The sequence below is a fragment of the Plecotus auritus genome (assembly GCF_963455305.1).
Source record: "Plecotus auritus genome assembly, chromosome: 7".
Lineage (NCBI taxonomy): Eukaryota > Metazoa > Chordata > Mammalia > Chiroptera > Vespertilionidae > Plecotus > Plecotus auritus.
In genome coordinates, this window is record NC_137774.1 from 37366907 (window position 1) to 37389597 (window position 22691).

The 22691-nt window shown below is 38.9% G+C and overlaps 2 protein-coding genes across 2 annotated transcripts in view; one reads left to right on the forward strand and one right to left on the reverse strand.

Moving 5' to 3' along the window:
* The window catches only part of METTL16 (methyltransferase 16, RNA N6-adenosine), a 61547-nt gene extending 40603 nt beyond the window's left edge, over positions 1 to 20944 (reverse strand). The window contains exons 1-3 of the mRNA XM_080680008.1: positions 20796 to 20944; positions 15356 to 15483; positions 1150 to 1349 (exon numbers count right to left, since the gene is read on the reverse strand). Coding sequence (XP_080536134.1) covers positions 1150 to 1349; positions 15356 to 15483 — 328 coding nt within the window. The 5' untranslated portion in view covers positions 20796 to 20944. The remainder of the gene's footprint in view (positions 1 to 1149; positions 1350 to 15355; positions 15484 to 20795) is intronic.
* An 84-nt stretch (positions 20945 to 21028) lies between these two features.
* The window catches only part of PAFAH1B1 (platelet activating factor acetylhydrolase 1b regulatory subunit 1), a 133471-nt gene continuing 131808 nt past the window's right edge, over positions 21029 to 22691 (forward strand). Inside the window, exons 1-2 of the mRNA XM_080681788.1 lie at positions 21029 to 21108; positions 21753 to 22334. The gene's annotated coding sequence lies outside the window, so the exon portion shown is untranslated. The remainder of the gene's footprint in view (positions 21109 to 21752; positions 22335 to 22691) is intronic.

Sequence of the window (22691 nt, forward strand, 5' to 3'; positions counted from 1 at the left end):
CCAAGTTAACATATAACTACCTTTTTTGTTTGCTTAACTATCTTTTTTAAAAGAGATTCTTAAAACCTTTTTCTCTATAGCTTGACTCATGGTATGTTATTTTTAAATGGTACTGTTGAGATCAGCCATTCAGATGGAAAAGTTGAAAATCTCTTTATGGGAAATAGTTTTGGAATTATTCCCACTATGGATAAGCAGTACATGCATGGAGTAGTTAGGACTAAAATAGATGATTGTCAGGTAAGATTATCTCTTTGGTCATGCACCCTCGTTTGTTGACTTAAAATGGATGAGACTGTTCTTCCTTAAAATAAAATGCCAAAGGGTCTTGGGTTCAATTCCTGATCAAGTGCATGTACCTCGGGCTGCAGGTTCCCCAGCCCCGATAAGGGTGTGTGCAGGAGGCAACCAATGAATGTGTCTCTCTCATGTTGATGTTTCTCTCTCTCTTCCCCCCTTCCTTCCTCCCTTCCACTCTCTCTAGAAATCAATGGAAAAAATATCCTAGGTGAGGATTAAAAGAAAATTAAAAATGCCATCATGGAAGAAACATAAAAATGTTGGCCATTACAAACATATAATACATTTATAATTGCTAAATATACCTTCGCTTCATTTCCTTCTGTATATCCACTTGCTCTCCTAAATTAATCAAACTGAACAGTTTTCACCATTGTAGATGTTTGTAATTAAGAGAATATCTTACTTTGACTCATGATTTCCCCACCTTTAATTTTTGGATTAAATACTCTACAAATAACCAAGAGGTTCTGAAAGTATTCAGGCCTACACAATCTTTTCTCAAATGGCCATTATCACAAAAATCACAATATGGAGATCCTGTTACTAATATAAAACAATTCAGAGTAAAAATAATACCCTGTAGACATAGATACCAACATGGTAATCTGAAAAGCTAAGAAAACAAGAGCCTCACTCATTTTGCCTCTCTTACCCATTTGCTCCCTATTTGGTGGTCAAAAGCAATTAATGGCAGAAAAGCCCACACGTAGCAAATAAGAGCAGTAATATCCATAGTTAGGTATTACTATGTGTACTTTCACACAATACATGAGAAGTTTATAAAGAATTCGACCTTGAAAATTTTAAAAAACTTACATGTAGTCAAAAGAATTTAAAACCACTTACCTATGTCAATTCCTCTTCGGAGAGTATTTCTGTCAGAGTCCTGATGACCAATCAGATCTTCTACCCAATGAATATAGTTGAGTCTCAAGGGAACCGTGGGAATTAGTCTCTCCAACGGAATATCAATAGAAAGTCCAAAATCTTCCCTTAGGAGAGTACAAGTCAGAGCTCTGACTGCTTCAGGATCTTTAAAATTAAGACTGTGGAGTGGAGAAAAAGAAGTAAAATGGATTAATAAGATTCAATATGCTGTACAAGCTCTATGGCAGCCAGGCAATACTGAACACCCACTTGAATTTCCTACTATATCACACATAAATAGCTGTGTAGAGCAAGCATGTCAAACTTGCGGCTCAAGGGCTGTATGTGGCCCACAACCAATATTTTTGTAGCCCATCTAATATAATGGTATGTAAGAAACGTTTTAATAAACATTTCATAACTTAATTTTTACAATATCCTGTTATACATAATCTATAATAATAAAAGCATAACATGCTAATTAGACCAGACGTCCTTCTGGATGAAGCCGGGGCTGCGAGGGAAGCCCGGGTCCCAGGTGCCTGCTGGCAGCCCGGAGGGAAGCCTGGGTCGCAGAGGGAAGCCCCAGTCCCAGGTGCCAGCGGGAAGCCGGTGCCGGCAGCCAGGGGAAGGAAGGCCTACTCTTGCACAAATTTCATGCATCAGGCCTCTAGTTATTAATAACGAACTACAACATTCACTAATGACTGATTACTATAATCGAGTTGCATTCATTTCCCTTACATGCCTTACATGCAGGTGCACCATTTCTCTCCACTAATTCTAGCAGCAAATATTTTAGCAGCCAATTGTCATGTCATTCAGTCTTGGACTGACTTGTTTGGTGTGTGCAACAGGAAATATTTCACTTTCGGAGAACAAGAAAAATAGGTTTGAGTTACGCTTATTAATTTGTGCAGTTATTCAGTGTCTGGTAAGTTAATGTTCAAGAAAAATATTAATTTTTATTAAAATGTTCTATTATTTTATGTTAACAATTACTCATTTATTTCAGCCCTTAGTATTCAGCATGTCTCTACTGAAATAAACCTATGTTTCTATGAAAATTGAAGCTTTTGTTTTTTTTTGTGGCCCACATAAACTTACACCTCATTTATTTGGCCCGTGTTAGCCTTTGAGTTTGACATGCTTGGTGTAGAGTATCTACACAAGGGTGTTTAAAACACAGTATACAAATGGCAGTATAAATTCCCATCAACGACATTGCATTTTCATACATGAAAAAGGACAAATGTTTCTATTCCACTTCCTGTCTGATTTACTCCTTACCTAGCTATGTGATTAGGACAAGCTGAGGACACGTTTCCTCGGCTGTAAAATAGGGATAATGGTACATATAGTGTTTCTGAGAGATAATCTTGAAAAGTACTTAGCATAATGCCCAGTACATAGTAACTATTTTAGAAATGCTGGCCATTTTTACTATTATCAATTAACATGATGTGACATTAGCACATTCTTTGAAAATTAAACTTAAAAGTAGAAAGCAGAAAAAATGTTTAATAATGAAAATATGATACTTAAATAGGACAAATATTACATCAAATTTAAAATTTGACTATTTTTAGCAGCTTTACTGAGGTACAATTTGCATACAATAAAATTCACCTAGAGTATACAATTCAATAGTTTTTAGCATATTCACAAAGTTGCGCAACCATCACCACAATCCAATTTTTGAACACTTCCACCAGCCCCAAAAAGAAGCCTCATGCCTATTTGCAAGTCATTCCTTGTTTCTACCCTCAGATCTAGGCAACCACTAATTTCTTTGTCTCCATAGATTTGCCTTTTGTGGACACTTCATATAAATAAAAATCACACAATAAGCAATGAAAGTCCATTTTTACACATGGAAAGAAGTTTACACATCTGCGTGTCATACTACAGCATTCAAATAAATTCACATTCTTTTTTTATTTTTAATTTATTGATTCGAGAGAGGGTGGGAGGAGAGAGGGGATAGGAGGGAGAGGGAGACAGAGAGAAAAAAAACCCATAGACTTGTTGTTCCATTTATTTATGCATTCATTATTGACTCCTGTATGTGCTCTGACTGGGATCAAACCCACAACCTTGGTGTTTCAAGATGACGCTCTAACCAAGTGAGCTACCTGGGCTAAATTCATATTCTTTATTCTATAATAGTAGCTTAACCTACTTCTAAACTTCATTGCTAAACATACAGAAGTATATACCAATATAATGTCTATGTTCAAAGCCTTAAAATCTAAAGTGTCAAATCTCAGAATTTTCCCATTGAAAAACTTAACCTATATACATTATGAAATTAATTTGAACAATATTACCTAAGAGCAGCATATATTGACTTACTTACTGTCCCACAACTTCTGAATGTTATTTTGTACTGGCATTTAAATAAAATTGTGGCCCGGCCAGTGTGGCTCAGTGGTTGAGCGTCGACCTATGAACCAGGAGGTCACAGTTCAATTCCTGGTCAGGAAATATGCCTGGGTTGCAGACTTGATCCCCAATAGGGGGCATGCAGGAGGCAGCTAATCAATGATTCTCCCATCATTGATGTTTCTATCTTTCTCTCCCCCTTCCTCTCTGAAATCAATAAAAATATATATTTTTTAAAAAGTCAAAGGGAAGAAGTTAGTTGACAGGGATTAAATATTTAAGAGAAGGAATACTGAGCTGTGTAAAGTTCCTGAGATGAGGGGAGAATATGAGATCCAGAGCACAGATGGAGTACTTAACTGAATTAGAATATAATAGTAGCAGTAGTAGTAGTAGTAATATTTGGTTGTTGAACAGAACCAAAAGCCAAACCCATGGCCTTCTATTGTGTTTTCCACCAACTCAGTTTAAGAATTAAAAAACAAAACAAAACAAAACAAAAAAACATTAACATCTCCATTGGTTAAATAAGCAATTAGATAGTAACATACAAAAGCAAAGATCCTAAAACAATGGAAATGACAATGACCATTATTGATAACCCTAAATTAACCAAAGAACCCAAAATCTACTTGCAAAATATTAATTAACTGCCTGGATTAACCTCTTACACGTAGATTCCCAAGCTAGCTAAAGAGCAAACGACAAGAAAAAAAACTTGGTCATCCAAGCACCTCCTTATCCTTTCTAATACAGTTAACAGTATATCAATTTTCTAACAAAAGCCAATGACTTACCCTAAATTCAGTAAAACTTTAAAAAAAAAAGTCTGGGGGAGTGTGGGGGTGGGGGGATGGAGATGGAAGAGGGCATAGCCCATAGAGGGAATAAATGGTGATGGGAAAAAGAAAATAAAGAGAGAAAAAAAAAGACTACCAGTAAGCAAAACAGTTAAATAAATCTGTTCTGTATTATAAAAAATTTAGGAATGACCTAAAAGTAAACAATAGTGAGTTGATTGAAAAAGTTATAATACATCCACACAAGAGAATACTCTGCAGTCATTGAAAGAAATAAGACTGGGCTGATTCACATATTCTTGTATGAAGAGGATTCCTTGATTTAAAAAAAAAAAAAAGCCAAAGTTTGACATTATGATCACATTCTTGTAAAAATAAAACAAAAACAAAGCAAAAAAGACCCTGTATATATAATGGTTGGGTAAATGAGTACGAATGGAGACTTTCAATCTCCTCATATTTTTATATTATCTAAATACATTTCATAAAATACCACCTTCATAATAGTGTTTTATAACTATATGGAAAATGTTTATAATATAATGTCATCAAGTGGCAATAAAAATAAGCCCTATGATTGTATCTGTATCAAAAATACAACCACAAAAATTACTATATAAGGACAAGGGCTTAAACACAAATAGATTTTTACAGTAGAAGAACTGTGACATTTTTCTTTTATGTCTGTAACATTACCGTTATAAATGTAGACAGGAAAAATATATTTATGTCCTTTTCCCATTAAGGGCTCTATAATGTCTGTACAATAAAAAACAATTTCAAAAAAGGAAAACAGGTCCTTGATTCCAGAGTATTTTGTTTCCATGAAAGGAGGACAAGTCTGTTGGAGACCAAACAGGGACCTTTCCCACAGTGATAGCAATCGCCAAAAAATAGTACTGCAGTTGAGCATTATTACATAGCTTCATCAAACATCTTGAGCAAAGAAACAGCAATATAATTTTTTCTTAGTGTCTTCAAACAGTTGTTTATAGAAACAGTTCTGCTACTCAGTATATATACATGTATATATATGTATTCACTTTGATGGACTAGAGCAGTGGTCGGCAAACTCATTAGTCAACAGAGCCAAATATCAACAGTACAACAACTGAAATTTCTTTTGAAAGCCAAAAATCGACTTCTGCGCATGGGCCACGAAGTTTCAATCGCACTGTACATGCGCGCCCGCACGTGGTATTTTGTGGAAGAGCCACGTTCAAGGGGCCAAAGAGCCACATGTGGCTCGCGAGCCGCAGTTTGCCAACCACTGGACTAGAGCTTGCAATTTATTAATAAGCTAATCTCCAAAAAGCAAAATACACCAAGCAGAGGCTAGTCTAATTGAGGAAAGTAAGTTGAAAAATCAAGGAAGAGTTGATACTTAGACTTCTTTAGAAAAACAAGCGTTCATTTTCTTCTAAGAAAATACAGACACTAATCTCAGGGTTGGAAATCTTTTTGTAGGACAAAGTCTAGTCACCCGACTTTACTAGTTCAATATCTAGGTCACTTAGCATTCTGGGACATTAAAAAAATCCTGAACACAGGCAAGATCTTTTTCATTCTCATTTCTGAGATCACAGGAACTAAAATTAGCTCTCACGTGGAAATTAGCAATTTATTCTATCAGTCTTTGTTGTTTGTTTAACACACCCAGCTTCACAAAATAGCCTATTGTCAACAGGCTCATGTCAGATTTCCCCAGAATGACTCCTGCACAGATACTGATGAATACAGTATTACCATTACAGACAGCATTTGGAAGGATACATTCTGTGACCCATGGTTAAAATATCAATCATTCTAACACAGAACCTGATGTAACAACAAAGGCCTAAGCCTTCCAATTTTACTCCAACATTGGTTTCAATTCATTAGATCTTCACTGAGATGCTAAAAATGGTATAGTCACAAGTTATGACAAAGCCCCTCAATTCTGGGTCTTTGATTGAAAAACAAACCAGTTAAGTGTCACACTCTATTCAAACTCAACTGACAGGGCTCAAGTAAATTGCAAAATGTCCCTATGGGGCTGGTAACTATAACAAGCACAAACTAAAATCTAATTGCAATGGTCAGAAATGATTATAACAAAGCAGTGAGAGATGCAAGGAAGAAAAACAGAGTGATATCAATCACACCAGCAATCCTCGTCACCTTATCAATTATACCAGGCTTAATAATGATAAAAATACCTATCATTTACTGAGTACAATGTGCCAGTCACTTTACATGCATTATTACTAACCTGTGTGACAACCATCCAAAGTATGGCCTTTGCCCTAGCCAGTTTGGCTCAGTGAATAGAGCGTCCACCTGTGGACTGAAGGGTCCCAGATTCGATTCTGGTGGGGAGCACATGACCGGGTTTCGGGCTCGATGCCCAGTAAGGGGCGTGCAGGAGGCAGCCGATCAGTGTTTCTCTCTCATCACTGATGTTTCTATCTCTCTCTCCCTCTCCCTTCCTCTTAGAAATTAATAAAAATATATTAAAAACAAAGTATGGCCTTTCTCCCTCTTTTTTAGATGAGGAAATTCAATCTCAGTAAAACTAAGAATATTATCTAAAACCTCACAGCTGGTTAGTGGCACTGTTAAGACTGGTCCTTAGGATGACTAAGAATGCCCCTTCTTCCTATACCACACCCTGCATCCCATAAGAGACCACTTCAGAGTTGAACTAAACAAATGACACTTCAATCCATCTCAAGTCCAATGTTTTGTCTGATATTCCTTTCTCATCATTTGGCTGGCTTTATATTTTGGCCATTCTTTTTCCTATATCTCATGGAGTTAATTTAAAAAACATTATAAAAATAAAGACTATTCTATAAAAGAGACAATCATCAAAGTCTCATACCTAAGTAAGCAGGATGGAGAATGATGTCTCAGAACAGCAAGGTCATTTGCATTTAAAAATTTTAAAAGTACATCTCCTCTCTCCTACACCTACCCTCCTAAATATATTATATGGCTAACTAATAAATAAGCTCATGTTGCTCCTATCTTTAAAGAGATAAGAGGAAGTTCTCCTCGAGCTTGCCTCACCCTTTTCCCATCCCTTCATAGACAAATTTGCTCTTTCCTGAATAAAACAAAGTTACTTTGCCCTATTACAAAACCACCACTCTGAACATCCCTGCTCATAACCTTTCCGTCCCTTTCAATGCACAACATATCAATGCAGATATTTTCGTTTTAGTTTGAAACAAAAGTATAATGTTTTATAATCTGTAACATCCATTCAGAACTTCATCAATCTAAGAACCTACACACTGGATATGTAGATTATTTCCAATTTTCCTTGTTATAAACATCTTCAAATACAGAGTGTCACACAAAAAATGTACACATACTTTTAACAGCTGATAACTCAATTTTCACTCCTTTTCAGATTTAACTGATTTGAAATAATGGGTGAAGCCAGACTAAGCTTTGAACAAAGAAAATTTATCTAAAAGTACTACTAGACTTTCGAAGAGAAACCAAGATGGCGGCATAGGTAAACACCTAAACTGCTGCCTCGCACAACAATTTCAAAACTACAACTAAAAGACAGAACGGACACCATCCAGAACCACAGGAAAGCTGGCTGAGTGAAAATTCTACAACTAGAAGGAAAGAGAAAAGCTCACAGAGAATTGGAGGTACAGCAAAGGGTCTTTGTGCGCGCAGAGAGGAAGGGCGGCTGAGAGCCTGGCTGACTTTCTCTGGCGGAAGGGGGAAGGAAGCCCCCGACCGCACTGAACCCCAGTTCTGACTGCACTGAACCCCAGTTCCGGGCGAGCCCCTGGGGACCCACGCTCTTGTGGGGGGAGTCTGGACTCTCGGGCGGAGACTCGGGAGCCGGGGAAGGCAGAAGTCTGAAGGCGCGCGCGTGCCAGTGCGCACAAAGGCTGCGGAGGTTGCCACAGGCTTTCCCTAGTGGAAGGGAATCAGAGGCTCCTGACTGCACTGAGCCCCAGTTCTGACTGCAGTGAACCCCGGTTCCAGGCGAGCCCCTGGGGACCCACGCTCTTGTGGGGGGAGTCTGGACTCTCAGGCGGAGACTCGGGAGCCGGGAAGGCAGAGGTCTGAAGGCACGCACGTGCGCGCAAGGGCAAGGCTGACGGGAAGCCAAGACTGAGACTCCACCCCATCCAAGCTGAGCACAGAGGCTATTGCAATTTGGCAAGTCTAATCCTATAAGGCTGTCTCCAGCACCGAACTTCTCCCAGCATAGACACAGCTGATCCTTACAGCCAACTGGCCTGGAGGTCAATTCTTCCCAGTGATACCAACAACAATAAAGACTTAATTACAACAAGGCTGTACACACAGTCCACAAAGGGGTGCACCAAGAGTGTCCACCTCAGGTTAACTGGGGAAGCAGACCCACTGGGCCGTATTGGAAACCTAGCACACAAATCTACCTTACCAACTCAGGGAAGCAGTGAAAATGCGGCGTCAAAGAATCAGATCACAAACGAAAGAAATGGAGGAAAACAAATGACTGGATATAGAATTCAAAACCACGGTTATAAGGCTTTTTAAGAATATCCTAGAAAAGGCCAATAAATATAATGAGACCCTCGAAGATATGAAAAAGGACCAACTAGAAATTAAACATACACTGACTGAAATAAAAAATATTATACAGAGACCCAAAAACAGACAAGAGGAACACAAAAATCAAGTCAAAGAATTGAATTACAAAGAAGCAAAAAACACTCAACTGAAAAAGCAAAAAGCAAAAAAAAAAAAAAAAATCCAAAAAGTTGAAGATAATGTAAGAAGACTCTGGGACAACTTCAAGCATACCAACATCAGAATTATGGGGGTGCCAGAAGAAGAGAGAGAGCAAGATACTGAAAACCTATTTGAAGAAATAATGACCGAAAACTTCCCCCACCTGGTGAAAGAAATAGACTTACAAGTCCAGGAAGCGCACAGAACCCCAAACAAAAGGAATCCAAAGAGGACCACACCAAGACACATCATAATTAAAATGCCAAGAGCAAAAGACAAAGAGAGAATATTAAAAGCAGCAAGAGAAAAACAGTTAGTTACCTACAAGGGAGCACCCATACAACTGTCAGCTGACTTTTCAACAGAAACTATGCAGGCCAGACGGGAGTGGCAAGAAATTTTCAATGTGATGAATAGCAAGAACCTACAACCAAGATTACTCTACCCAGCAAAGCTATCATTCAGAATTGAAGGGAAGATAAAGAGCTTCACAGATAAGAAAAAGCTAAAGGAGTTCATCCCCACCAAACCAGTATTATATGAAATGCTGAAAGGTATTCTTAAAGAAGAGGAAGAAGAAAAAAGTAAAGAGAAAAATTATGAACAACAAATACATATCTATCAACAAGTGAACCTAAAAATCAAGTGAATTAAAAACCTGAGGGACAGAATAATCTAGTGAATATAATAGAATCAGGGGCATAGAAAGGGAGTGGACTGATAATTCTCAGGGGGAAAGGGGTATGGGGGGTTCATGAAGAGACTGGACAAAAATCATACACCTATGGATGAGGACAGTGTGGGGGAGGTAAGGGCAGAAGGTGGGGTGGGAAATGGGTGGAGGGGAGATATGGGGGGAAAAAGGAGAAATAATTGTAATAATCTGAATAAAGATTTATTTAAAAAAAATAAAATAAAAGTACTACTAGACTTTCTTTTAACAGGGATACATAAAAGTTTAAGTTTATGGTACAAAACTGGCAACAGTCAACAAATTGAGGACACTCAAATATCGAACAAACTGATTCTTTTTTTCTTTTCTTTTTTTCATTATATATTTTTATTGATTTAATAAAGGAAGGAAGAGAGAGAGATAGAAACATCAACGATGAGAGAATCATTGATTGGCTGCCTCCTGCACGCCCCCCCCACTGGGGTTTGAGCCCGCAATCCAGGCATGAGCCCTTGATCGGAATTGAACTCGGGACCCTTCAGTCTACAGGCCGATGCTCTACCCACTGAACCACACTGGCTAGGGCTCAAAATGATTCTTGATGTTTGCAATTCCATTGTTTCGCATTATCAGCAGTGCCTGGACCAGAATGGTCATCAGTTTGAAAACAGGCAATAACCCCCCAAAATTACTCATTTCTGTAGATAAATTTTGAAACTGAACTGTATGTTAACAAACACTTTATGGGGACACCCTGTATATATCATTTCACTTAAGTATGCTATTTAGAACTTTCAAGGTTACAATTCTACCAACAGCTTATCACTGTGTCACTTGACATTTTTACCACTGGTGGATAATGTAATATTTTACCTTTGCTAATTTAGTCCATTTCTCCCCCTTTTTGTCTTACACTTTAAATATTTATAGTTTCATCACCTTTTACTTTTAATATTTCCTGATATGTAAAAGTTTTTGCTTCCAATGTAGTTAAATCCATCTTTTTATTATTAATTCTACCTTTAGAATATGTTAGAAAGACCATCCCTACACCCAAAGTTATACAGACATTCATCTATATTTTTTCTAGTACAGAAAAATATAAATATATTGAAATAATTAAACCATCAGGAATTCCTTTTGTATCACACATAGGAAAGATAATATGGGATAGCCTTCCCATGGCTATCCCAACTGCATCTATTAAAAATCCATTATTGGAGGGGAATCCAGCGCTGGCAGGATAGCTCAGTTGGTTAAGAGCGTCATCCTGATATGCCAAGGTTGAGGGTTCAATCCACTGTCAGGGTACATACAAGAATCAACCAATGAATACATAAATAAGTGAAACAACAAACTAAAGTCTGTCTGTCTCTCCCCCCCACACACACACACTTCCTCTCTCTCTCTAAAATTAATAAATGTACAAAAGAAAAAAGAAAAAGACGATTCACCCTCCCCACTTTGCACTCCCTCTAGGACAGCGACCGGTGGTCCGTGAGGTCCGAAAGGTTGGCGACCGCTGGTTTAAGGCAGTGGTCGGCAAACTGCAGCTCACGAGCCACATGCGGCTCTTTGGCCCCTTGAGTGTGGCTCTTCCACAAAATACCACGGCCTGGGCGAGTCTATTTTAAAGAAGTGGCGTTAGAAGAAGTTTAAGTTTAAAAAATTTGGCTCTCAAAAGAAATTTCAATTGTTGTACTGTTGAAATTTGGCTCTGTTGACTAATGAGTTTGTCGACCACTGCCCTATGTAAATGGCAAATAGATTTTATAGAGAAATTATTTTTTTTTATAGAGAAATTATTCTCATGATTGAACAAATATTCATTGAATGTCTATTCAGAAATGTGTTAACAGATCTGTTTGGTCTGCTCTGAGTGATATTTTTAAAATATTTTTTTTTATTTCAGAGAGAAAAGGAGAGGGAGAGAAAGATAGAAACATCAATAATAAGAGAGAATCACTGATCAGCAACCTACTGCACGCCCCACACTGAGGATGGAAACCACAACCCGGGCATGTGACCTGACCGGTAATCAAACCAGGACCTCCTGGTTCAAAGGTTGACGCTCAACCACTGAGCCACACCAGCTGGGCCTGAGTGATTTAAAAAATAAAAATAAAGATCTTAAACCATTTACAAATTCTAACCATCTTAAAAATCCTCTTCTGGTTCCTCAATGTCTAAGCAATCAAGGCCATTCTATTTGTATGCTACGAAAGGCTCTTTGTGACTTGTTCTGTTTTCTTTTTAATCTCTTTTCTTCCCCAATCTGCTATCCTATATTTGCTTTAGCCCTATCTACATGCAATTCTCCAAACTTACCATGCCTTTCACAAAATTCTGTTCTCTATACTTGGAATTCTTCCCCCTGCTTCTATTTATCCTTCTGCATTCAGTTCAAAGACCCAGGACCTTCACTAATAACACCTCCACATTACTGGTGTCCCTCTTCAGATTTCTGTTTTCAATTGCCTACTAAATACTCCACTTGAATATCCCAGAGACTTCTCATATTCTATATGCTGGAAACTGAAAACATCACCTCCCCCAAACCAGCTCATTCCCCCTTACTCCCTACTTCAGCAAATGGCACTACCACCTATCCTCTTGCTAATTTGAAATCCTAAGCACCATACTGGGCTCCTACTTCTTAATTTCCAACATGTCCTGCTAATTCTATCCCTGAATTTCTCTCAAATCCATCCAGTAATCTCTATCCCTACTGCCTCTACCTAGTTAGGCCACTAATGTATCTAATCTGGATTATTAAAACCATTTTCTACTTATGTCTCTGTACCTCCAGTCTTAATTCCTCCTGCAATCCATCCTCCACAATACTCCTAGAATACATCTGCCTAAACACAATTCTGAATATGTTATTCCCCTACTTTAAAACTTTAGTGGATAAGTACAGAAATGGGTAACTCTGAAGACACAAGAACTCTCCACACCATGTCCTTAAGATAAATTCCAAACTCCTCACTAGGCCTTGTACTACAAGCATAATCCTCCGAGCCCTATCTCCTCTCACTTGTCCACCACATCTTAGGCATGTTCAACTTTGCAGTTCCCCTACTACTCAGTGCTCTTTGCACATGCTGCTCCTTCTGCCTGTGATATTCTTCTTTCTACCTGTCTAACTTCTACTCATTCTTCAGAACTCAACTAAGATACCACTTCTGTTTCAAATGATTCTCTAAATCCCAAAGCTGGGGTCAGATTCTATGTGATTCTATCTACATGCAATTCTCCAAACTTACCATGCCTTCTATGTGATTCCACTGCACACCCCACAGATTCTGACACACTGAGGCAAATTATAAAAAAGAGTGGAAAATGCAGAATGGTATAAAGAAAAGGAAAATCACCTACCATGCAGAGATATGTAATATTCTAAAATATTTTTTTTTTAAGTTAATGTATTTTTTCCATCCTCAGTGTGGGGCGTGCAGTAGGTTGCTGATCAGTGATTCTCTACGCCTTTCTTCCTTTTTTTTTTGGTCTTTTCCTATTCTAATCTGTAGGCAAAACATATATGAAAAACTGGGCCAGACTCAGGGGGAGGAGTGAAAATTGGTGGAAGTACTATGAATAACTTAAGATGTGCAGATGACACCATCTTACTGGCAGAAAGTAGCAATGATGTGAAACAACTTCCAATGAAAACGAAAGAAGTGCCAAAGCAGGACTGTATTTTAACATCAAGACAGAAATCCCAACTGCAGAAGAAATACACAACTTTAACTTTGAAAGAAGACCTTGGAATTGTTAAAGATTTTGCTTATATTGGTTCAGTCATCAATTCAAATGGAGACTGCAGCCAAGAAATCAAGAGAAGACTGAGACTCAAAAGGGCAGAAATGGAAGAATTAGGAAAAATCACCAATAGCAAAATGTGTCATTAGAGACCACACCCTTGTATTCCCAATTAATACGTATGGATGTGAAAGTTGGACAGAAAAAAATTGATTCATTTGAAATATGGTGTTAGAGGAAAGTTCTAAAGACCCTGGACCACCAGAAAAATGAACAAGTGGGTCCTAGAGCAAGTTAAGCCTGAAACATCGCAGGAGCAAACATGACAAAATTGAAGCTGTCCTACTTTGGGCACATCATGAGAAGGCAAGGTTCTTTGGAAAAGACAATATTGCTGGGCAGGAAAAGAGGAGACCAAATATGAGATGGACTGACTCTATAAAAGCCACAGAAATGAGTCTATGGAGTTGAGCAGGGCTTGTTGAGGACAGGACATTGTGGACATCACTCATTCATAGGGTCACCAGGAATCAGAGCCAACTCAACAGCATGTAACACATATCCACATGTCTTTCTTATTTATTATGGCTTTTCTAGAACTTAGCACAGAATGGTTAATCAATAAATATTAAGTAGTAAAAGCATTCATAATTGGGGCTGTGCTCAACTTTTTACTGAATGAAGTAGACAAATGAAAACTAAGGATTCTTAACCAGAAAAATGAACATAAATATATTTTTTAAATACTTTTATATGATTTCTAAGGTATTTTGGTCCCCAGGTTAAGTCCTGCCCTAGGACCTCTATTTCTAAAGTCATAAGAAGACTGCTAGGAGAAAGGAAGGGGTCAGCGCAATGATCCTATTATTCCTTACCTTGCCTCTTCTCCACAAAAATCCTATTCCTCCTTCTCCGGCACCCATAGTTAAATCACCACACCTTTCCCCAGGCTGACTGGGAATTTCCATCCCCTCTGTAACTCCCATAGAGTTTAGGAATGCAGTCAAACGTTTCCTTCTCAAGGGTGTATCATGCACATCAGTTATTATAATCTCCCATACCATTATCATAATCTTGGTCATTTCCTGAAGCAGTCATACTATTATTTTCTAAATTTTTAAAAATCAACTTTTTAACTTAAATGTAGTGACATCCTAAGTAATAATATCGGTGAAATCACAGTTTTGATGCCATGGCTATTATTTTCCTACCTCAAAGTAACACACACTTAAAAAAAAAAAAAAAAAAGATTTTAGACCCTCACCAGCCACCAAGTTTGATTTTATTTCATTAGATTTTTAAAAATTGATTTTACCAGAGAGAGAAAGGGAGAGGGAGAGAGATAGAGAAACATCAATGTGAGAGCAACATCAATCGACTGCCTGCTGCATGTCCCCTACCACGATTGAGCCCGCAACCTGGGCATGTGCCCTGACTGGGAATCAAACCAGCAACTTTTGCATGCTTGGGACAATGCCCAACCGAGCCACACTAGCAAGGCACCAACTACCAAGTTTCAGAGCATAATTTTAAGTTTTATGCAGTTACTCTGGGATCTCTGATGAATAAGTAATAATTTGGACATTTAGAGGGTTGTTTTTTTAAAGCCAGGGGAAACTAAAAAACATTTGGTCCAATCCTCTCATCTTATAGATTAAAAAGTTGAAACCCAAAGCAGGTACATGATTTGTCCAAGATCAGATGAGATGTTTAATAAAATGTCTAGGATTAGTATTCAGGTCTACTATCAGTCCAGTACACTTTCCACTACACTGTATCCATTCAGATTACACTAGAATAGTACAGTATCCAGAATTCTTTATCTGTTACCTACCTCACTCTTCCATTCAGATTTATATGAATATGTTGCTTAAAATCTGGATATTTGGATGCCAGATATGCAAAGTCAGGAGGTTTGTCCTTGTATCTATTTCTTGCATGCATTGATTTACTCAGAGCCATCTTTAAAAAGAAAAAAAAAAGAAAAAAATGAACATATTTAGTTTAAAAATATATTAATGGGGAAAAACTGTGGTTGCCAAGTCAACAGTTACAGTCAACACATCCTTACCAATCAAGTGAGAAAGTAGAAGACATATTTTTTAAATGTATATAACAAGTAAGAATATGAAAGATGCTCATCATCATCTGTCATTAGAGAAATGCAAATCAAAACCACAATAAGATACCACTTTACCCATTAGGATGGATGGCTATTATTTAAAAATTTTTAGAAGAAAATAATAAATGTTGGAAAGGATATGAAGAAATTAGAGCCCTCATGTATTGCAGGTGGGACCATAAAACGGTACAACTACTGTGGAAAAGAGTTTGGTGGTTTTTAAAAAGTTAAAACACAGAACCACCATAAGATCCAGCATTTTCACTCCAAAGTATGTGCAAAAAAACTAAAAGCAGGGACTCAAAGATATATTTGTTTACAATGTTCATAGCATCATGTTCACAACAGCCAAAAGGTGGAAACAACCCCAATTATCCATATACAGATGAATAAACAGAATGTGGTATATGCATACAATGGAATATTATCTATATATATAAAACCCTAAGTGACCGCTCGACTGGTAGACAGTTTGACTGGTCGCTATGACACGCACTGACCACCAGGGGGGCAGATGCTCAACGCAGGAGCTGCTCCCTGGTGGTCAGTGCATTCCCACAGTGGGAGTGCCGCTCAGCTGACTGACGGCCACCAGATACTGGGCTCATGGCTGGCAAGCCTCTCCTGCCTCCATGGCAGTGCTACCAAGCAGCGGCGGAGGCAGGCACCGCGGGGCTGGGATGAGCGGGAGCAGCACAGCACCTGGTCTGGGTTCCCAGTCTGCGTTCAGGTTCCTCCCCAGCCCAGCTGCCTGCCACTTCGCGCACTACTACATCTCTTGGAGGATGTCAGACTGCTGGTTTCAGCCCAATCGAGGCAGTCTAACATCCCCTGAGGGGTCACCAATTTCAAGAGGGTGCAGGGCAGGCTAAGGGACCCCACCAGTGCACAAATCAGTGCACCGGGCCTCTAGTTTAACCATAAAAAGAATGAAATTCTGATACATGCTAAGCATGGACAAATTTTAAAAACAAGAGAAACAGCCACATCCAAAAGGAGTATTGTATTATATTAAATATCATATTATCCCATTTATATGAGGTACCAAGACTAGGAAAATTCATACAGGTAGAGTAGAATAGAGGTTTCTGTGGGTTTGGGAGAGGGAGGAATGATGAGTCATTCTTTAATGGGTACATGGTTTCTGTTTAGTATTAAAAACTTCTAGAAATGGATAGTGTTGATGGTTGCACAACACTGTGAATATATTTAACGTCACTGAATAGTATACTTAAAAGTAGTTAAAATGGTAATTTTGTTATATATATTTTGCCACAATAATATACACAGCATATGATGAATCTTTTTTTTTTTTTGAACCAAGGAGAAAAAATTGGAAATTATGCCTTTAAAAACATCAAAGTAGCAGAAAGTACTATAATCTATAGTCAAGAATATTATATCAGAGGTTAGTTTTTACAGTAGCCTTGCATGGACTGATAATTTGTAGTGTACCAAAAATCACTTATTTCAAAAATTAATTCCTATTCCAACTTCCTTTATAAATGTCAGCCTTGTCACTCCTAGGTAGCTAAAACCAAATGAAAACAAACATAATTTGACTTCTACCAGATTATAAAGAGGAAAAAAGTTAATGTATTTTTTTATATATATTTTATTGATTTTTTACAGAGAGGAAGGGAGAGGAATAGAGAGCCAGAAACATTGATGAGAGAGAAACATTGATCAGCTGCCTCCTGCACACTCCCCACTGGGCATGTGCCCACAACCAAGGTACATGCCCCTGACCGGAATCGAACCTGGGACCCTTGAGTCCGCAGGCCGACGCTCTATCCACTGAGCCAAACCGGCCAGGGCAAGTTAATGTATTTATAGCAATAAATTAAAACTAGAAGGAAGGCCAGTGGTTTAGTAAATCTCTAAGTAGTTGGTAATTTAAAAATATTTTAGAATATTACATATCTCTGCATGGTAGGTGATTTTCCTTTTCTTTATACCATTCTGCATTTTCCACTCTTTTTTATAATGAGCATTCATCTGAACAGTATTATGTAAGCCAGAAACCTAGGAGTCACCTGATAGCTCTCTATCCCTCTCATATTCCAAGAAGTAAGTCATGTGGATTTAATCTGCTAAAAACCTCCCAAATCCATCAATTTTTCTCTGTTTCCATCAATATAAGCCAAATACAAGTTACCTAGATTGCTATAACAGTCTCTTAATTGGTCCCCCTGACTCCACTTTTATTCTCTCCATTCCTTTTTCCACTTTGCAGTGATCATTTCTAAACACAAATCTCATTACATCCTCCTCGTATGCCCACTTGCTCAAAACCTTACTCTTAGGATAAAAACAAAAAACCTTACTTCAGCATACAAATAAGGTCCAGCCTGGTGTGGGCTCACCTATTTCTTCACTATCAGCTTAAGTCACACACACGCACACACCCCTAAGCTCATTTTCTATTCCTCCACTCTGGCAATAGGGTCTTTACACACAGACTACTCCTTCTGTCTATAAGAGTGATTTCAACCTTTTTCATCTCATGGCACTTAAACTAATTACTAAAATTCTGCAGTACACCAAAAAGTCTATTATATTTCTTACCGATCTGACAAAAACTTATTTATTTATTCACACAGGACAGCTATTGTTGTGTTGGCTGTTGCCCTTTTTTTCTACCTAACTAAATAGTCAGGTATTACATGTTTTAAACATTCTCGCGGCACACCAATTAAAAATCGCTGACCTATAATGTCCTCCCCCCGCACCCCCATGTCATCCCACCCCTCCTCACCCACTCATCCTTACTATCACACTTCAAGCATCTCTTCTTCAGGAACGTCTTTCCTTCCTTGATCTCCCCGGTTAAGCCATAGCCCTTATTAAGCCATATCCCCTAGCAACAAGCACCTTTTCTTTGCAAGCTTTGTTTAAGATGTAATTTTACATAGTCGTAAATCTGTTCACTCTATTTCAGAAGGTTTTTTGACAGCTTTCTACACTGCAAATTGAACCACCATTTTCAAAAAAGAACTGTCTTCACCCAGACCTTTCCAAATCATACATCCAACTGCCCACTAGACTTCTCATTTGAATGGCTCAAAAGTATTTCATGTACAACATGTCCAAAATTAAATAATTTCTATCCACCCCAAAATGGTCCTCATCAGATCTTCCCTATTTCACTGAATGACACCACTATCTTGCTTGTGGTGCACAATCCAGAAATCTTTAGCATCTTCTCCACCCCACCTCCTCAATTCCAAACACACCATGTCCTGAATATTCTCTATCTCCTAATTATTTCTTGATAACTTTTCACCCTTCACAACTACACATCTATAACCCAGGTCATTATCGTCTTTCTTGGATTACGATAACTGATCTCTCTATAACCACTCTTGCCCCTGCAATCCACTTTTCACATAGCAGACAAGTCTTCTCTCCCCCATCCCACACAAATCTGAATATTCTTTGCTAAATCCCTTCAGTGGCTTCTAAAGCTATTAGGCTGATAAAGTCCAAAATTATTAACAAGGTATAGATAATCTAGGCCTTGCCTATCCCTCCATCTTCATTTGTTGCCACTTCCCCCTTCCAGCACTGTGCTCCAGACATACTGGTCTTTTCATTTTTCTTCATTCACTCTGAAATTTTAAAGGTATGTTATCCTAAATGCATAAGACCAATAGACAGGGCTCACTTAAGATAAAGACTGACCTTTGCTAAGAGAGCTACAGGCCTGGGATGTAACTACCCACTATGACCTGCCCAATTGGAATTTATGATCAGACCATGGTGTGTGGTTATTTTGGTGACTGAGCTTATCAGGCCTGCCACGTGGCCCACATGAGCCTGTCAGGTTTATTACATAGACCCTTTTTCCTCCACATATGGCAGATTCAATTCATTTCCTACATTATTCAACCTTTTTGGTCAATAAAGCCACTTCTTTGCTAATCAAGCTCCTCATACAGGCAATGGGTTCTTAGCTAAATCTATCATGTTCCTCAATTTAGTTCAGTGTCACCTCTTACCTGCCATCAGCATGGTCACTTCCTTCTCTCTAACCTAATCTACTTTCCTCTTCCTGGCTCATCCTGCTCTTAGCTACACTGGCCTCCTTGTTGTTTATCAATTCTGGTATACTCCTGCCTCAGGACTTTTGTATTTGCTGTTTGGTCTGCGTGGACTTTTTTTCGAACAGAAATACATACATGCAAGATACCCTGGCCTTGTTCAGGTCTTTGAATCAGATGTCACCTCACTGATGCCTCTCCTACTATCTTTACTTAAAATTGCAGTAGTGAACGCACTCCTGGTTTCCCTTACTGGCTTCTAACTTCTACACAGAACTTACCCATGTGGCATTCCATACATTCCAGATATTTCACTTTTTTTTTCTTTTTTTTTTTTTTTTTAATCTGCCATGCCAGTGGGCTTCATGAGGGAAAATCTTTTGTCTGTCTTGCTCACTGCGATTTCCCAGCACCAAATTAGGCAATCAGGTCCTGGGAGAGTAAGCACTCAGTATTCGTTAACTGAAAACACTGATGTGTAACTCTTTTCACTATCCAAGCCACTGAAACACAGCACATCATTCGTGGTGAAGAGTCACCTATCTTGACTCCCAAAGAGGCTTAGTCCTAAGGTTGGGGCTTTTTCTTCTGGGCTGACCGAGTCGGTCGTAAAAAACCAAAGTAGTCGAACCCTGAAGCTACTGTTTTCTTGGTTTCTCTTGACCCTTAAATAATCTTCTTCAACTACCACGCACCTTAACGCAATCTAAATTTCGCTTTCAGAATTTCCAATCCCTTCTTAACAAATTCCTCCCACTTCAACCCCAATCTCCCTTTTTCCTCGTTGCCTTCCTTCATAAAGCCGACTTTTTATTGTAGTCCCGCCACGGCCAGTTCTCCATCTCTTCCACAGTTCCACACCATCTTATCCATTCAGTTTGCCTTCCCGCCTCAGTTTCCGATCTCTCTGAACCTCCTCAGCCCCAGGGGCCTTCCCTACTTTAGTCGTAGTCTCCATTCTATAAGTCAACTCCTCACCCCCCACACCTCAACCCCTTTCGGGTCTCTCTCCCTAGACCCCCGAAGTCCAGCACCCGAGAATGAGGAACCTGGGTGATACATGACCTAAGTGAACTCGTAACCATCGTGAAAGATAATAAGTGACTTACCTCTGTGGGCCAAGTTCCAGCCAAACCACCAATCTGGAATGGGCCTCTAACCCCTAGTCTTAAACCATATGCAGCGCGAAGCTCCTAGAAACGCAGATGTTACGCTCCTAGCGCGCCGCCATCTTGGGCAGCCATCCAGCCTAGCGATTGGACAATGAACACCTCGCGCGATCTGTAGTAGAGTCTGAAGAAAAAATAAATTGTCGCGAGACCTGGAGTTTGCGGCTCCTTCTGACCAAAAAAAAAAAAAAAGGTGGGGGGCGTGGTAGCAAGCCGAGTCCTTGGTGGAGGTACCTGCATTAGAATCTGCTAGGTAACTTTTGACAAATGTAGATTATTTTTTTAAAAGTTGCTTTCCGGACCTCACTCCAGACTTACTAAATCATAGTCTCTGGGATTGGTCAGGAAATATGGGGATGGAAGTGGGGCGGGGGAGACGGCTTTTAGATTTGGTGGCGGGCAATTAGCGTTTGTTGTGCAACAGGATCTACTGTGATGTCTCATTTAAACATCACAGATAAACTGTGAGGTAAGAAAGAGTAGTCTCATTTCCAGAGGAAAAGCTGGGGATCGTTTGTTCAAGGTCTTACACCCAGATGACATCAAATCCACGTTCTTTGTATTTCTTCACCTGCCTCGAGCAGGAAGCACTAATAAATGTATTTCATTTTTCTTTTCAACGCGGTTGTACTAATTTTTACCCTCTAGTAAGTAGAGTGAGCATTAATTTCCCCATTTAACAATAGAAGGAAAAAAGTCAATTACTTGCCCAGGTCGGTGTGGCTCAGTTGGCTGGAGCGCCGACCTGGAAACCGGAAGGTCGCGGTTCCTGGTCAGGGCAGGTGTCTAAGTTGCAGTTGGATCCCAGGTCAGGCAGCCCATCGATGTTTCTCTCTCAAACTGATGCTTTTCTCTTTCTCTCCCTCTCCCTTCCTGTTTCTATAAAATCAATGAAAGCGTATCCTTGGATGAGGATGAAAAGAAAAAGAATGTAAGAAATTTCCTGAAGCTGAGAAAGATAAAAGTCTTTAAATTAAAAGAGTTCACTGTGTACCAAACTGAATGAATTTTAAAAGACCCACACCAAGTGAAGTTTTTAGAGTAGTCCCTAATACAATATGACTGGTGTTCTTATAAGGAGAGGAGATTAGGTCACAGACAACACAGAGGGATAGCCAAGAAAGGACACAGCAAGAAGATGCCCATCTGGAGCCAAGGAGAGACCTCAGAAGAAACCAAACCTGCTGATGCCTTGATCTTGGACTTCCAAGCCTCCAGAATTGTGAGACAATAAATCTCTGTTGTTTAAGCTACCTAGCCTGTGGTAGTTTGTTGTGGAAGCCCTAGCCAACTAATACAAACCTCTTTGGTTATGTTTATTCAAAAGTATTTTATACTTTTTGATGCTGTTGTGAATGGAACTGATTTTTGTGTATTGATTTTGCATCCTGCAACTTTGCGGAATTTGTTTATTCTACCTCTTTTTGTTGGCATCTTGGAGGTTTTCTACATATAGGATCATGTCATCTGTGAACAGAGGTAATTTTACTTCTTCCTTTCCAATTTTGATGCTTTTTATTTCTTTTCCTTGCCTAATTGATCTGGCTAGAACTTCAGTACTATGTTGAACAGAAGTGACGTAAGCGGGCCTTCTCGTTTTATTGCTGCTGATCTTAAAGAAAAAGCTTTTGGTCTTTCACACTTGAGTATGCCATTAGCTGAGGCTTTTCATTTATGTATAGCCTTTATTATCTTGAGGTAGTTTCCTTCTGTTCCTAATTTGTTGAGTGTTTTTTATCAAAAAATGGTGCTAAACTTTGTCAAATGCTTTGTCTCCATCAGTTGAGATAATCATTTGGTTTTTCCCCCTTCGTTCGATTTATGTGGTATATTAAT